This window comes from Callorhinchus milii, unplaced genomic scaffold (assembly GCF_018977255.1).
Source record: "Callorhinchus milii isolate IMCB2004 unplaced genomic scaffold, IMCB_Cmil_1.0 Scaffold6, whole genome shotgun sequence".
In the NCBI taxonomy this organism is placed as follows: Eukaryota; Metazoa; Chordata; class Chondrichthyes; order Chimaeriformes; family Callorhinchidae; genus Callorhinchus; species Callorhinchus milii.
The window spans coordinates 12822026-12838699 of record NW_024704747.1 but is presented as its reverse complement, the minus strand read 5'-3'; the positions used below and the strand labels follow the sequence as shown (position 1 = coordinate 12838699).

Genomic DNA, 16674 nt, shown 5'->3' with positions numbered 1-16674 from the left:
TAATCTCCAAGTAATGTACCTCGGCTTTTGAAATCCTTAGTCTTTATTTGATTCTTCTGGGTCATCTGTCTCACTGATGGTAAAGGCCATCGCCTTGGGCTTGATGGGTGACCCAATCTTGGTTTGATTTTGATAAACAAGCACAAAGTGGCTTCTGGTTTAATCATGTTCGAGGTATGACAGCTCAAAGTGTTCTCTCTACCTCTTGTCCTGTAAATGATGACTGAGGCTGTTTCTATTGTGTTAGCTGGTACTCTGCTTACTATTTGAGCTGGTCCTGATTGGGCACACTAAGTGAGGTAATGGTTAGATAACTCCCATAAAGATTCATTGTGCAAAAAATTCAGAAGAAAAGTGAAAAAGGTTGAGCCAATTTAGAATAGTAAAACTGGGGCAAATATTCTAAAGAATGTGAAAACTAGTGCGCACTGTTAACTAGCACTGGGGCTTTGGCAATCCAGCTTGACCTCAGACTCATTGGTGATGGTTGATATCGTGCCCTCCATTCCACCATTGGTGGCCATGCCTTCAGCCACTACGCCCCAAAACTGGAACTTTCTTCCTCAATCCTTCCGCCTTGCCCCACCCTCCCCACCTTAATTATTCCACCTAAAGACCGTCCTTTTCAATCGTACTTACAGTCACCTGCCTCTCCCCCTGACTCATTGTCAGACTACACTACTGTGAAGTGCTCCAGAATGCTACCCAGCGTGATGGGCACTATATAAATGCAAGTTGTTAATTTATTGACAGTGTTGCTGTACAAAGTGCAGTGATTGGCCAGTCTTCCCTATTAAATTAAGGGGAGGCTGTTTGGGAGAGTCCTTTAAGATCCCACACAGTGTTCTCCAGCATTGGCCTTTATTGTTCAGGAACAACAGTTGGAAAATTGTGGTCAACACACAGCTCCAAAAGAACTACATAACTTCCACACTGCATGACCGCTTTGGCCCCAACACTTTCACTGAAGCTCACATTCTTTTGGCATTGATTAGGAGGGAAGGTAGCACTTGTCTTATTTGATAAAATTGCTTGTTTTCCATGTTCTTTTAGTTTCTGTCACAGACAATTTGTTCAAACAAACATGACCAATGTCCCTAAAGAGCCAAACCTACTGGGATTTGTACCAGTCCCAGCACAAATTTGAACTGTGCATTGGGTGAAGATCTGAGCTAGTTATCATCTAGTCAAAACTAGATGATATTAACCGATTTAAGAGTGAAGAAAATGAGCAAGAATCCTTGAAATATCCTGTGGTTTATCTGGCTGCTCTGAACAGCGGTTCCATTATATCCATAATAATAATAAATAATCCTTGCATTTGATATAGCTCTTTTCACGTCAGGAGGACGTCCCAAAGCGCTTCACAGAACACACTGTAAAGTGAATTGACTGTATATTTGTGGGCGAACGCGGCAGCCAATTGCGCACAGCAATGTCCCACAAACAGTCGTAGATTGAAAATGACCAATTTATTATTGTTTTTGGTTTTGGAGGGATTATTATTAGGTATGTGGAGTAAGGAAACTTGCCCAAGGTTTCGCCCTCTGCCTGGAATTGAACTCAGGTCTCTCGCTTGCAAAGCGAGTGCTCTAACCACTGAGCTACAGGACTCCACAATCCATCATTATATCCATCTGTTGCCTGAACCCCCGGATCCATCTGGATAGAGGCAATGGACTGTAGCAGATTTGTCTTATCACATAGAATAACGTGGAACAGGAAGGACCATTATAATCATCTCCAATGTGTGGCTCTACCCGGAGCGATGGGAAGAATAGAACATAGCTTTTATGTAGTTCCTGCTTCGCAGTCCCTGTATATAAAAATACTACAGCAATTACCCCATTACCCCTCTGGGGTCCCCAAGCCTTGGCTCTCAACAGCCTACATCTAATACTCTCCAGAATGAGGCGAGCAGGGGGCGCGTTCCAGTACCTGGAGATGTGTGTGTGTGTGTGTGTGGGTTACATGGAACTCTTAAAGGGTATCGCCACGTGTAAGCCACATGGTTGACCAAAATGTTCTGGGGCGACAGCGCCCCCTGTGGCGGGAGGATTGGTAATCAGCGCCCCCTGTGGCGGGAGGATTGGTAATCAGCGCCCCCTGTGGCGGGAGGACGGCGGTGGCGGTATCCTGGTCGTTGTGGAAGAAGCGGATTTCCAGGTAAAAGTGCGAGTCCGAGGGACGGCTTCCGCCGCTGTGAGACATCAGCCGCGCGGTGAGCGGCTGCACGTCCCAACCGCCGGCCCGAAGAAGCCGCCGCGAGGAGAGGAGAGCGGAGCGGAGCGGCTGCCGGGGGGGGCGCGGCGCGGCGCCCGGTATCCCTGGGAACAGGTGAATAACCGGAGAACGCCGAGGCCTGGGTCCAGGGTCCAGGGCCGGAGAACGATAAAAAAACAAAAGCGGCTCCGCGTGAGGGGGAGGAGGCGCCAGGAGGAGCCCGGGGGGGGCGGGGGAGCGGGGGGCCCGGGGGAGCGAGGGGTCAAGGGGCGGGGGCCGGGGAGCGGGGGAGCGAGGGGGGCCCGGGGGAGCGGGGGGGGGGGGGGGGGGGGGGGAGCGAGGGGGGCGGGGGGCCCGGGGGGGGAGCGGGGGGGGCGGGGTCCGGGGGGATCCAAACCCAACGGCCAGGAGGTTCCCAGGAATTAGCATCTGTTTGTAGCCCAAAATAGCCCAATAGCCCAGTGGGGGCTGTAGGGCGGTTTGCCAGAAATAGTGGAGTCCTGTAGCTCAGTGGTTAGAGCACTCGCTTTGCAAGTGAGAGACCTGAGTTCAATTCCAGGCAGAGGGCGAAACCTTGGGCAAGTTTCCTTACTCCACACAGAGCCTAATAATAATGCCTCCAAAACCAAAAACAATAATTAAATTGGTCATTTTCAATCCACGACTGTTTGTGGGACATTGCTGTGCGCAATTGGCTGCCGCATTTCGCCCACAAATATACAGTCAATTCACTTTACAGTATATTCTGTGAAGCGCTTTGGGACGTCCTCCCGACGTGAAAAGCACTATATCAAATGCAAGGATTATTATTATTATTAAATTAAAATGCGTTTGTAGCCCAAATCCCACCAAATACTATCACAATAATATTAATGATTCTGCATTAGATATAGTGTCTTATCACAACTTCAAGATGTCCGATAGCGCTTCACAGAACATTACTGTAAAGTGAAACGAAAGCAGGAATTGCTGGGAAGACTCAGCAGGTCAGGTCAGGTCCGGCAGCATCTATAGAGAAAGGAAAGTGAGTCAACGTTTTCGGTCCACGACCCTTCGTCAGTTATAGTCCAATATAAATAATCCAATATGTGTGGCTGCCTCCTATATCGGTAGAAGCAGTGGCCAATTTAGGTGGTGTAGCTTTTTGAAACTGTAAGAAAAGGTCTTCAAAGGAAACACAAAAAAGTGTTCTGCAGGTTTAAATTTAAAAAAAAATTAGGCACCGTTTTTTTCATGAGTAGTACAACAACAACAACAAAATTACATTTGTAAAGCGCCTTTCACGTCAGGAGAACATCCCAAGGCACTGGACAATCAGTGATCAGGACCCGAACGTCGGGGCCAGGGTAGGGATGAGGGAGGGCAGAGAGGTAGGAGGGCGGCAGAAAGCACAGTCAAAAAGGTCTTGAGTCATGCCTCGAAGGAGGCGAGAGAGGGAGCAAGGCAAAGGGACTGCAGGATGGAGTTCCAAAGAGTGGGGGCAGAGAGGCTGAAAGACCGGCCGCCGATGGAAGGGTGAGTCAGGCGGGAGACACGGAGCAGGCCAGAGCCTGCTGAGCGGAGGGAGTGGAAAGGTTGATAGGGGGTGAGCAGGTCAGAGATGTAGGAGAGGGCAAGGCTGTGGAAGGCCTTGAAAGTGAGGATGAGGTTTTTGAATTCTATCCTCTGAGAGATGGGGAGCCAGTGGAGCTGGCCAGGGTGGGGGTGATGGGGTCACAGAGCCTGGTGCAGGAGACAACACGAGCTGCAAAGTTCTGGATGATCTGCAGCTTGTGGAGGGATGAGTTGGGGAGACCGACACTGAGGGAGTTTCCATTGTCAAGCCTTCAGGTGATGGATGCGTGTATAAGGGTTTTGGCGGCCTGTGGGGGGGTGAGGCAGTGGCGGAGTCGGGTAATGTTGCAGAGGTGGGGGAAGGCAGGGCGGGTCATGACATGGATATATCATAATAATAATACTATTATATGGGGGAGAAAGGACAGTTGAGGATTGAACAAGATGACCAGGTTCCAGACAGGCTTGGTGAGGTGGAGTGTGGAGGCTGATGCTGCCAGTGCCTGAGGTGTGGAGGCGCTGGCACGAGCCAATCAGGAGTGCCTCGGTCTTGCTGACGTTCAGCTGTAGAAAGTTGGCTCTCATCCAGAACTTGATGTTATCAGTCTATCAGAACGTCAGTTGTTCCGGAATCGAGGTTGGAGGCAGAGAGATGGAGTTGGGTGTCATCTGTGTACATGTGGAAGTTGACCCCATGTCTGCAGATGATGTCACCAAGAGGGAGCATGTAGAGGATGAAGAGAAGGGGACCAAAGACGAAGCCCTGAGGGACACTACACTAGACTGTGCGGGGGCTGGAAGAAACTGTTGTGGGAGACAAATTAGAGACGTTGTGAGAGATAAGACTTGAACCATTCAAAACAGAACCTTCAAGTTTGAGGTGAGAGGAGAGGCAGTAATAATAATCCTTGCATTTGATATAGCGCTTTTCACGTCAGGAGGACGTCCCAAAGTGCTTCACAGAACACACACTGTAAAGTGAATTGACTGTATATTTGTGGGCGAACGCGGCAGCCAATTGCGCACAGCAATGTCCCACAAACAGTCGTAGATTGAAAATGACCAATTTATTATTGTTTTTGGAGGGATTATTATTAGGCGTGTGGAGTAAGGAAACTTGCCCAAGGTTTCAGTAGAGGAGGATGGAAGTGGTCCACGGTTATCTAAGACAGCAGAGAGGTCGAGGAGGATGAAGAGGCAGAGGGAGCCCTGGTCACAGATGGACAGGGTGGCATTTGTGACTTTGACAACAGCAGTTTCCATGCTGTGAGCTACACGGAACCCCGATTGGAGAGGCTTGTGAAGGGAGTGGTAGGAGAAGAAGGAGCAAAGCTGGGAAGCAATGCCTCTTTCAAGGACCTTGGAAAGAAAAGGGGGATTGAAGATAGTTAGAAAGCAGGGATGGATCCAGGGAAGGTTTTTTCAGGATGGGGTGATTATAGCTGTTTTTAGGGGAATGGGGACAGTGCCAAATGATAGTACAATGATAGTAGTACGTGGAGTCCTGTAGCTCAGTGGTTAGAGCGTGAAGTGAGAGACCTGAGTTCAATTCCAGGCGAAACCTTGGGCAAGTTTCCTTACTCCACACGCCTAATAATAATCCCTCCAAAACAAAAAACAATAATAAATTGGTCATTTTCAATTCTACGACTGTTTGTGGGACATTGCTGTGCGCAATTGGCTGCCGCGTTCGCCCACAAAAAATATACAGTCAATTCACTTTACAGTGTGTTCTGTGAAGCGCTTTGGGACGTCCTCCCGACGTGAAAAGCACTATATCAAATGCAAGGATTATTATTATTATTACAAGAAAAAAAAGGCAATTTGGGCACATGAGCCCATCTAATGTGGCCACATTGCCCCACATCGGGACTTAGAATCCCAAAGTCTAAGGTTGATGCTCCAGCGCAGTGCTGGAGGATTGCTGCATTGACAGAAATGTTGACCTTTGGATGAGGTGTTAAACCTCAGCCTTGTCTGCCTGTTCAGGAGGACGTTAAAGAGCCCTGCGATGCTATTTGAAAAGACAAGGGAGTTTTCTCTCTCCCGATGCTCTGTTCACCTGCAAACACATGGTCAATAGACTTCACTTTAAAATCCTGCGAAGTGCTCCTCCTGACATGAAAGGCGTTATACCAAACGCAAGGATTGTTATTCTAAAATCGCTGAATTGGATGATACCATGGGGTCCTGTAGCTCAGTGGTTAGAGCACTTGCCTTGCAAGCGAGACACCTGGCTTCAATTCCAGGCAGTGCGAAACCTTGGGCATGTTTTCTTACTCCACACAGAGCCTAATAATAATCCCTCCAAAACCAAAAACAATAATAAATTGGTCATTTTCAATCTACGACTGTTTGTGGGACACTGCTGTGCGCAATTGGCTGCCGCGTTCGCCCACAAATATACAGTCAATTCACTTTACAGTGTGTTCTGTGAAGCACTTTGGGACGTCCTCCTGACGTGAAAAGCGCTATATTAAATGCAAGGATTATTATTATTATTTACCCGCCATATCCCCATATCCCTTAATCCTTCTATCCTTTAGAAATCTATCAACCTCAATCTTGAAGATTACAAAACTCTAGTGACAACAATTGATTCCTCAGTATTATTCTGAAGAAGAGTTGGAGCATTATTGACAGAATAAAGAGTACAAGCCTCTTGGATGGGGGGACAGTTCCTCAAGTATTTAACTCAATCTTTTACCGTGTCTTAGTACAGGTTTGTGTGCCAAGGAAGCCTCGTCAAGTATCCCAGGAGGAAATTTGGTTGATAAACATCCTGTGCTATTGAATTCAGGAAGTATGCTTGGAAAGTGAAATAATTTCTGGGACCAGTAATTCCTCCCAGGGTTTTGATTCTTGCTTTCACAGATTTATGTTGGATCCACAGTTTCTTATGATCTGATATTTCTTACTCACAAAGAGCAATTTGCTCTTATCTCGGCTGACTGGGCTTAGTGGGTTCCTGTTCTGCTGGCAATTCCATTTTATATTGTTTGGCAGTAAATACTGGCCCTGCCAGCATCACCCAGATCCTGAGAAAAAACTTTTTTTAAAAATAATTTGCCTAAAATGGTGCTAACCCCAAATGTAAAACTCTGTACTCAGGCTTGGTTGTCTCAGGAAATCAAAGTGATTGTGATCACTGCTCTTCGAAGATTTAAAAACAAACAGACGCAAAGTATGTGACTGCTGGCACCAACCACTTGAGTTTCTTAAATTGTGACTTTCCTGTGTGCAAATTGGCTGCCACGTTCAGCTACAAAATTCATAGTCACTACACCTTGCAGTGAATGTTGTGAAACACTTTACGAATGTCCTCTTGATGGGAAAGGCCTTCTATCTAATCAAAGAATCATAGAATTTTACAGCACCGAAGGAGGTCATTCGGCCCATCGTCTGTGCCAGCTCTTTGAAAGAGCTACTACTAGTCCCACTCCCCTGCTGTTACCCCATAGCCTTGCATATGTTTCCTTTTTAAATACCTATCTAATTCCCTTTTAAAAGTATTATTGAATCTGCTTCCACCACCCTTTCAGGCAGTGCATTCCAGACTCTAGCAATTCTCTGGGTAAAAAATGTTTTCCTCATCTCCACTCTAATAATAATGCAAGAATTATTATTGTTATTCTTTTCCTCCTATGTCTGCCCTTGTACGTGTTCCAGCAATAAACACAAAGGATAGTGGGCTAACCTAGGGTAGCTGAAGCTAGCTCCCTACTACTTTTCCAATATGGTAACTCAGCACAACTTAAGGAAGAGGGTGTGTGATCTTTATCGCTCAGTATCTCACTGGGTGATGTATTACCCAATGATCCATAATATTAATAATAATCCTTGCATTTGATATATGTCTACAATATCAAAAAAGTCTCAAAATGCTTTATAGTAATTATGATGGAGTCTCGTAGCCTAGTGTTTAACACGCTTGCCTCGCAAGCGAGAGGATCCAGTTTCAAATCCCGGGTGCAGTGAAGCCTTAGGCACGTTTCCTTATTCCACACACCTCTGTTTACCCAGCACTAAGTCGGAACCTGGTTGTTAGTCGATTGGCGGATCACTTTCCACAGGTAATAATCCCTCAAAAAAAAATTTGGGGGTCACTCAATCCACGACTTTGTGGGACACTGGTGTGCGCAGTTGGCTGCTGTGGTTTGACCACAAAATACATAGCCAATCCACTTACAATATCTATTCTGTGAAGCGCTTTGAAATGTCTCAAAGACGTGATAAGGCGCTGTATCAAATGCAAGAATTATTATTAAATGTACTGCCTTTTTAGATGAGCACGGCAACTCGTTTGTACACAGCAGTATATCACAAACATTCAGAAATGGACAATTTTATCTTGGGGGATAGTTGGCCAATACAATAGAAGAAACTCCCTTTTCTTTTCAAATAGGCCAGGTTGTTCTTAAACATCCACTTGAACAGGCAAACAGGACCACAGTTTAATGTCTCATCTGAAGCACGGCATCTCTGACAATGCAGCACCCTCCCAACACATCACTAGAATAGCCTGAACTGTGAACTCTTAAAGTCCCTGATCATAGAATCATAGAGCCCTTTTGGCCCATCGTGTCCGTTCCGGCTCTTTGAAAGAGATGTCCAAATTAGTCCTTCTCCGGCTGCAAATTTGTCCTCCCCAAATAATTATCTACTCTCCTAAAAGTTCGTATGGAATCAGCTTCCACGACCCTTTTAGGCAATGCATTCCAGATCCGAACAACTCGCTGTATGAAAAAATGTCTCCTCATCTCCTCTGTTTCTTTAAACAACTATTTTAAATCGGTGCCCTTGGGTTACTGACCCACCCACCAGTGGAAATTGTTTCTCCTTGTTCACCCTATCAAATCCCCTCATAATTTTGAAAACTTCTGTTAAGGTCTCCTCTTAACCTTTGCTGCTCCAAGGAGAATAATCCTAGCTTCTCTAGCCTCTCCTCATAACTGAAGTCCCTCATGTGAGGCTTGAACCCACAACCAGCTAACTCATAGGTGAGAGCATTACCACCTGAGTCAGGCTGACAAACTACTGTCTTTCCACTCTATTCTGGCTTTGTCTGTTTTCTGTCTAGGGAGGTGTTGAGTGCTGAGATAAAGGAGTTGAAATAAATGATCTGTATTTGATTCCTATAAGGGGCAAAATTAATCTCTTCGCATGATTCTCTTGTTTTTTTTCTAGGTTTGCAACAGAAATACTTTGCAATGGACAGCCATCAGAGGTGAGTTTTCTTAATGATATCTCATCACGGCCTAATATATAGAGGATATTGAAAAATGTAAGCAAACCACCTGGAGAAATGGGCCTCAACTGGCGTCCTCCTCATTTGAGATTGGAAACTCAGTTGCATGCGGCATGAAGTAATCATCGCACTGCTTTGTGCTACATCATGTCAACACCCTGATGAACTGCACCCATGTGGAGTGGAATAGTTTACGCAGGACAATCTTTGGCTTGTTGCAAGGTATTTTGCACCTGGTTTGGGTGACTGCAGTCCTCTGCCCACTTTTGGAAACTTTCAAAGGGCTTTGTGCCCTTGTCACACCTTATCCCAAAGATTTCCTGTGGTCCAACTCCCCCGCTCTGTTATTTGGGTTAGTTTGGGGAGAGAATCTGCAGAACAGGCTCCCACCCTAAAGCCTGAATTCATACAGTATCAGAACTACTGTTCAAGAGGACTGTTCGAAGCCTTAGCTATTAGCCCCTGTCATTTGTTGTTTCTAGTGAGATGTTTAATCGTCACGTTCTCAGTGAGGACAAGTCGGTGGTGAGCCAGATGCAAAAGAAGTACTGGAAGACGAAGCAGGTCCTCATCAAAGCAACAGGCAAGAAAGAAGATGAGCACGTTGTGGCATCAGATGCAGATCTGGACGCAAAACTGGAGGTAAACCTGTTGGGTAGCTCCCTCTGTCCCCTGTGTCTATACACCGGGCGGTTAGAGATCCTAGGCCCAGGATTCACTTTGTCTTGGCTCATCAGACTAATTTGTCTTTTTTTTAAAATATAAATTTATTGCACCCTATTATTTTCTAATTTTCTTCCCACTGACATATGCCTCTCTGCGCTTGCTCTGCTCTCCTCTTGCTGGGGTGTTGTTTCACAAGCACTGGTTGCCTGTCTTAAATTTTTAAAAGTCATCCAGAATCATAGAAATTGTACAATTCAGCCTCAATTCAGAAGCCATTTCTTTTTAAGATCTGCAGAAAACTGGCTTCCAAATTATGGCTGAGTTGAAAGATTTTCCACATTTCTGCGGGATGTTACCCTTTAAGACAGAACTGCTTTGCAGTCTAAGCCTGGGCTTAGTTTTGCAGAATAAGACAAGGATAGCAGCAGCATTTTGGTGCTGAAATCAAATTGATTTGGTTTCAATCTCTTGAAATCCACATTGTTGTTGAGGGATTTACAGAAAAATAAAAACTCAGTAAACTTCTATATGCAGATAGGGCGGACACCTGCTCACTATGCCTACGGATGGCAAAACTAATCATGCCCCAAAAAAGTACAACAGAGCATCTCAGTTATTAAGCCCCTCCCTGAAGTGCAAGTTTGCTTTCAATGGGGGTGCCCTGTTGAGCCGCCGTTACCGGGTGCGCAGGTCCTTTCCGTCACGAACTGGCCGGCTCGAGCTATAAAAAAAAAAGGCTAACTTCCAGAGCAAAAAAATCTGACTTATGGAGCATGTTGCACAGGATGCCCTGATGACATCACACAGGAAGTAGGCAGCAGCGACCTGATGACCTGAAAGTTGTCAGGTCATTCTTTCATGCTCCATCTTAATGTGGGACTCTTTGATATTTGTCCAAGACCACAAGGTTGTCCTATACTTATTTTAATTTTGGGGTTGGATTTTTGGCAGATCAAGAGAAATGTATACTGGTGCCGTGGAGTGGAATAATTTTCCATCATATTAGCAGACTACCCAGGGGGAAGAAAACACACATCCTGAAGCATTTCTTTGCTTAACAAAACAAAAAGCAAACTGGAAATGTGTCTTTAAGTATTGTTATTTTCTGAGTCCCTTTGTCCGTTTCTATCCTGAATAATACTTGCATTTGATACAGCGCCTTATCACTTCGTCGAGATGTCTCAAAGATATACAGTAAAGTGGTGTGACTGTATTTTTGTGGACGAAATGAAGGTCCTATCACTTGGTGTGGGGGAGGCAGTACCACACTTGCCAGCTGCCCTCCTTTACCTCACGCAAATGAGCCTAGTCAATGGGTGTTGGTATCCTATTCAATTTAGGGAGGTGCAGTCGGGGGCTGGAGCAGGGGAGAAAGAGAGAGCAATCACAACTGAGCTTGAATCTCCATTGTGCATACTCAATGACATTAGAACCATTTAGGACCAACTCCAGTAAAAGGTCCTTTTAACTGGGACTGAAGTGTTCGTTAGTTACACATCAGTCTTTTCAGCTTTCAACAAGACCGACCATTCAGTCCTTCTAAAAAAATTCCATTTCATTGTACGTGTAATTGATAGAGCAGCACCGTCACACGTTCACTTCTTCACGTACTGCATCATTCTCCTTTAAACCTTGCAGGCCATTTATCTGGTGCCTGACCTCTCAATTCTACCTCACAGCTGAGGCCTGGCAACAGGCTGTGTTTGCATGGTGCACAAACGCACTGTAGGGTGTGTGTGTGTGTCATTGCTCTTGGCAGACAGCCCAGTTTAAGCATAAATGGCTTGGGGAGAGTGAAAGAAACTTGCGTGCCACTGGCTACAGCACTGCCCTGACATCCCGATGTAACCGGTTTGGGATTATAATTCGCCACGCTGCAAAGCACAGGTGGCCTTCTGCTGTTTTTAACCGGCATGGGACAACCTGAAAACCAGTGGCAACAGAACCAGTTCTTAATCAGCCTGAGGCTTCTGGTGCCTGAAACCACCTCGCTGGAGCCAAATAATATACAGTAAACTCCTGATAACTGGACCCTCGCTTAAGTTGTCACTAACACTTAAGTCATCAAGCTGTCAAAATCGTGGTTGTGTTTATTTAAGTATTTATACATAGGGCTAACTCGCTATTCCTGATAACTCATCACTGAGCCCCTTTCCCTTTGGATACCAGAAGTATCAGGATTTACTGTCATCAAAATTCTTGCTTTTGATACAGAGCCTAGTACCACATCGCTAAACTACTCAAAGCACCTCACAATAATTACTGCTCAGTGCAGTGACTGTGTATTTGTTGGCAAACTCAGCAGCCAATTTGTAGACTTCAGCGTCCCACGAATAGCAGAAAGGGAGTGAATGGCTAATTTATCTGGAGGATTGCTGGACACCAGAGGAAACATCCTTCTCATTTTTAACTGTGTTGTGGATTCTTTAACACCCACCTGAACAGGTAGTTGAACTTCAGTTTAGCATCTCCTCCAAAGGACAGTACCATTGACAATGCAATGGTCTTTCCTCCATTTCCCACCTCCAACACTACTCTGTGCGGGTGTGAATGCTTGTGTAAGCAATGGTTTGTACGTTTCACTCCTGCCTGGGCATTTTCTCTGACCTCCAGGCAGACAGGGGCAGGGAGTGTTGTCATTTCATTACTGGATTGTCAGGGTTTCCTTTGATCAGTGGGGTGTGCGATGGGGGTAGAGACGACCCCATCTTTCCCCAGCTATATAATGTGACAGCCAGCTTATTTAGCTCACAGAACTGAATGTTGTTGTAACCAGCAGATACAAATCCTGCATGGAGTGTCACGTTACGTCTTGTCTCAAGGCTGCCTGTACAAGTAGGTTGCGTTGCTTGAACAGCAGGATTTATAACCCTGATGAGGTGTGCAGGGAGAAACTCCACCGTTTACTGAAGGGCGCTTGTGCAATAACAACAAGTTGCATTTGTATAGCCCATTTCACAAGGGGTAGCGTCTTGGAGTGCTTAACAATGCCATAGCTCGATACTTAGCCGGGAGACAGGGGAGCTGACCCTAGGCACGGTCGAAGAGGAAAATTTTCAGCTGTGATCTAAAGATGGCTAAAGAGGGGGCAAGACAGAGAGATTTGAGAGAGGTGAAGTCCTGTATCTTAGTGGTTAGAGCATTCGTCTCTCAAGCAAGAGGACCTGGGTTCGATTCCCTGGCAGGGCAAAACATTGGGCAAGTTTCCTTACAACAATAACAAGATTATATTTGTATAGTGCCTTTCACGTCCCAAGGCGCTGGACAATGTAAAGCATTTCAGACCCGAGCTGGGGTCAGTGGGGGGAGAAGGGAGGGGAAGGGTGGTAGCTGATGGCATGGTCGAAGAGGAGGGTCTTGAGGCGGGACTTGAAGGAGGCTAAGGAGGGGTCGAGGCGGAGTGACGGGAATGGAATTCCAGAGTTTGGGAGCAAAGTGGCTGAAGGCTCTCCCACCAATTGTGGGGCGGGTGGGTCGGGGGACGTGGAGCAGGACAGAGCCGGCTGATCGGAGGGAGCGGGCAGGTTGATAGGGGTTTACGAAGTTACAGAGGTAGGGTGGGGCGAGGCCATGGAGGGCTTTGTAGGTGAGGACCAGGATCTTGAACTGGATCCTCTGAAGGATAAGGAGCCAATGGAGTCGGGCAAGAGTGGGGGAGATGGGGGTCACAGAGTTTGGTGCGGGAGAGGACACGGGCTGCAGAGTTCTGGATTATCTGCAGCCTGTGGAGGGAGGAGGTGGGAAGGCCGACAAGCAGGGCATTTGCATAGTCGAGCCTGGATGTGATGAAGGCATGAACAAGAGTTTCAGCGGCCTGAGGGGTGAGGTAGTGGCGGAGTCGGGCGATGTTACAGAGGTGAGGGAAGGCAGAGTGGGTCATGGCTTGGATGTGGGGAAGAAAAGACAGTTGAGTGTCGAACAAGACACCTCGGTTCCTGACTGGTTTACTTCACACACCTCTTGTTCACTAGTAGTAAATAGGAACCCAGTTGTTAGACAATTGGTGGATCGTTTGTCCGGGGATAATAATCCCTTCAAAATTAATTAAATAAATAATAATTTGGTCATTCAATCCATGGCTGCTTGTGGAACATTGCTGTGTGCAATTGGCTGCTGCGTTTCGCCCACAAAATATGAGTCAATTCACTTTACAGTATATTCTGTGAAGCGCTTTGAGACGTCTCCAAGACGTGATAAGGCACTATATCAAATGCAAGGATTATTTTTATTATTAAAGCATTGAGTCGTCTTTCACTAGCATTTCACTACATTATTGTTGTTGATGCCCCTGATCTGATCTCCTCTCTGTTCCTAGTTTGATCTCCTCTTTCTGGAGTGCGGTTCCTCAGGTACTGTTTGCCTTCCAGTATCCCGCCCAAGTAGCCATTGATCATGTATGAGCCTCGGCAGTGAGTGCCGGCAGGTCACTTGATTGTAGGGGTCATCACAGTCAAGCCTGATCCTCTCCTCATTTACCCGCACTAAGAGTAGAGGGTGCTGAAGAGGGACCAGGGACGGAAAGTCCTGGGAAGGCAAGTGCTAATTTAGCCACGAAGACCATGAAACTGCACCGACCACGATTCGAACCAGCGCCTTCCTGGCCCATAAGCTATAGCTCTATCCTCTACAGCAAAAGGGCCGCCCAACCAATATGTTTTAACACACTTCAATGCCGTTATATGGTTTGTCTGTTCCAGATTTTCCGTGCAATCCAGACATCATGTATGGAGCTCCTGAAAGTGATTGAGATTTACCAGCACCGATTGTACAGTAAGTACCTTGGCGTTTCCTCTTCTGTGGGACAGACAAAAGAAATAAACAACCACACCAATAAACAACAGCTTTCTTATAACACAGCATATTGGAGTGTGGAGTCCTGTAGCTCAGTGGCTAGAGCACTCGCTTTGCAAGCGAGAGACCTGGGTTCAATTCCAGGCAGGGCGAAACCTTGGGCAAGTTTCCTTACTCCACACGCCTAATAATAATCCCTCCAAAACAAAAAACAATAATAAATTGGTCATTTTCAATCTACGACTGTTTGTGGGACATTGCTGTGCGCAATTGGCTGCCGCGTTCGCCCACAAATATAGTCAATTCACTTTAGTGTGTTCTGTGAAGCGCTTTGGGACGTCCTCCTGACGTGAAAAGCGCTATATCAAATGTAAGGATTATTATTATTATATTCGATAGCCCTTCTCATTTTGGGGGGGAGCTGGGTGTCTGTCAAGTGCATAAAAAAACACACTTAAGTGTATCCAAGCCAACTACTGAGAATTCCATGTTTTTGTAGAAATTTTCTGGAATGAAATCCCTCAAATGCATCCTGCTAACCTAATACCATGGAGTGTTAGGCGAGGGTTGGCAAGAGACAAGCCTTGGGGATCTCAGAGTATGTGTTCTGATACTACTGGAGTTTAGCCAGCTAAAACCATGCAGCTTTACATTGAGGGCATTATCTGTTAAGTTTTCCCCTGCTTGTCCAGTTAGGACCACCCTACCTTTCAGGGCTTTGGCTTGCAGAGTTAACAGGAAAACATCCCTGTACCTTGTGACTAGACTCTCAAGTCCTCTTGTTCAACTAGACTGGCTTGCCTGTTATCAATAGTCCCTGGAGTAACGTGGATCTGTCTGGCTCAGGAACTTGCACTTCATCACATTAAAATGTCTTTGCAGAAAGTTATTTTTGAATGTAGTGACTTGTTAAGTAGGCAAACATGACAAATATTCCAGCAAAGATCCTCAAACTATTACCAGCAATGATCCCCAAACCTCATGAAGGAAACCCTTTAAGAAATACTGCAAGGTAAAGCCGGTGTATTTTTTCAGTAATCCTATGTTTTCTTTCTCCCACCTGAATCTGATTGATGTCTGGCAAGGGTTGCGGGTGAGACCTGAGCCCCCGCTCACTCCCATTTGGTTGTCCAAAAGATAATAATAATCCTTGCATTTGATATAGCAACTTATCATACTGTTGAGACGTCTTAAAGCACATCACAGGATATACTGTAAAAGTGGATTGGCTGTGTATTTTGTGAGCAGCAGTGTCCCACAAACAGCCTTGGGAATAATCCCGAAGTTTTATTAAACAATATTTAAACAATCCCCACCCAGGCAGATGGGACCTCGGTTTAATGTCTCTTCCGAAAGACAGCACCTCTGTCAATAAGAAGTTAATGTTAAGCAAATCTTGATTGCTGAGTTTGTCGTTCACGTGGTGCAGCTTGTAGGTGGTACTATTTACCAGCATCTTTTGCGGGCTACCTCCAGTTGCTATGGAGTCTATGCTTCCCTGAGTAGGGGGAACACAACAAAAGTGAAGAGAAAGGGTGGGCTCTCCACGTTTACTCTGCAATTGTGCTGTGGTCTCAGTGTACATGGTTTACAGCAGCGTTGTCAGTCCTCCACTTTTGTTCCCCTGCTGAGGTGTAGGATAGATGTGACACGGCACACAAAGTATTCCTGTTCCACTCGTCTGCACACAATACCTGTCTACAGACAAAATGAGTCAGGGAGCACACAAAACACACCACCACATACACTCCGCACACATTCCCTGCAACATGGGTTTGATGAAGTGTGTATCTCACCAGATTTCCTATGTTGATTGATCTTTTATATCTCGGTCACAGCCCTGTCCCTGGAGGAGAATGAGCTGGGCATGTTCTTGAAATCTCAGAGTGAGCAGGATAAGACCACAGCAGGGAAGATGATGAATGTTACCAGCAAGGCCCTGTGTGGCTCAGCAAAGCAAAGGTACTATCTCTAAATCAATAACTAGCCTGTGAGACCATTTTGTCTTAATGTTGAAGACCGCACAGGATCACGAAAATGTGTTACTCTGCAGCTCTTGTAAAAATGGACTAAATTTGAGAATTATCCACAATTTTATATGGTCTTAGAATTTGAGACAGAATGGATTTAAAGGCTATGTCTATCTGTTTGTCACTTACTCTGGGTATGTGTGTGTGTCTCGCTGGTGCTCT

The 16674-nt window shown here is 45.9% G+C and overlaps 1 protein-coding gene across 2 annotated transcripts in view; it reads left to right on the top strand.

Moving 5' to 3' along the window:
• Positions 1-2112: 2112 nt before the first annotated feature.
• Positions 2113-16674, top strand: part of ical1 (islet cell autoantigen 1-like) — a 41410-nt gene continuing 26848 nt past the window's right edge. Inside the window, exons 1-5 of one of the 2 annotated variants that reach the window (XM_042336194.1) lie at positions 2113-2166; positions 8965-9004; positions 9508-9667; positions 14389-14461; positions 16321-16444. In XM_042336194.1, the coding sequence (XP_042192128.1) occupies positions 8988-9004; positions 9508-9667; positions 14389-14461; positions 16321-16444 (374 nt within the window). In that variant the 5' untranslated portion in view covers positions 2113-2166; positions 8965-8987. Of the gene's footprint in view, positions 2338-8964; positions 9005-9507; positions 9668-14388; positions 14462-16320; positions 16445-16674 lie in introns of both variants that reach the window. The other variant, XM_007905892.2, reaches the window with a different exon arrangement.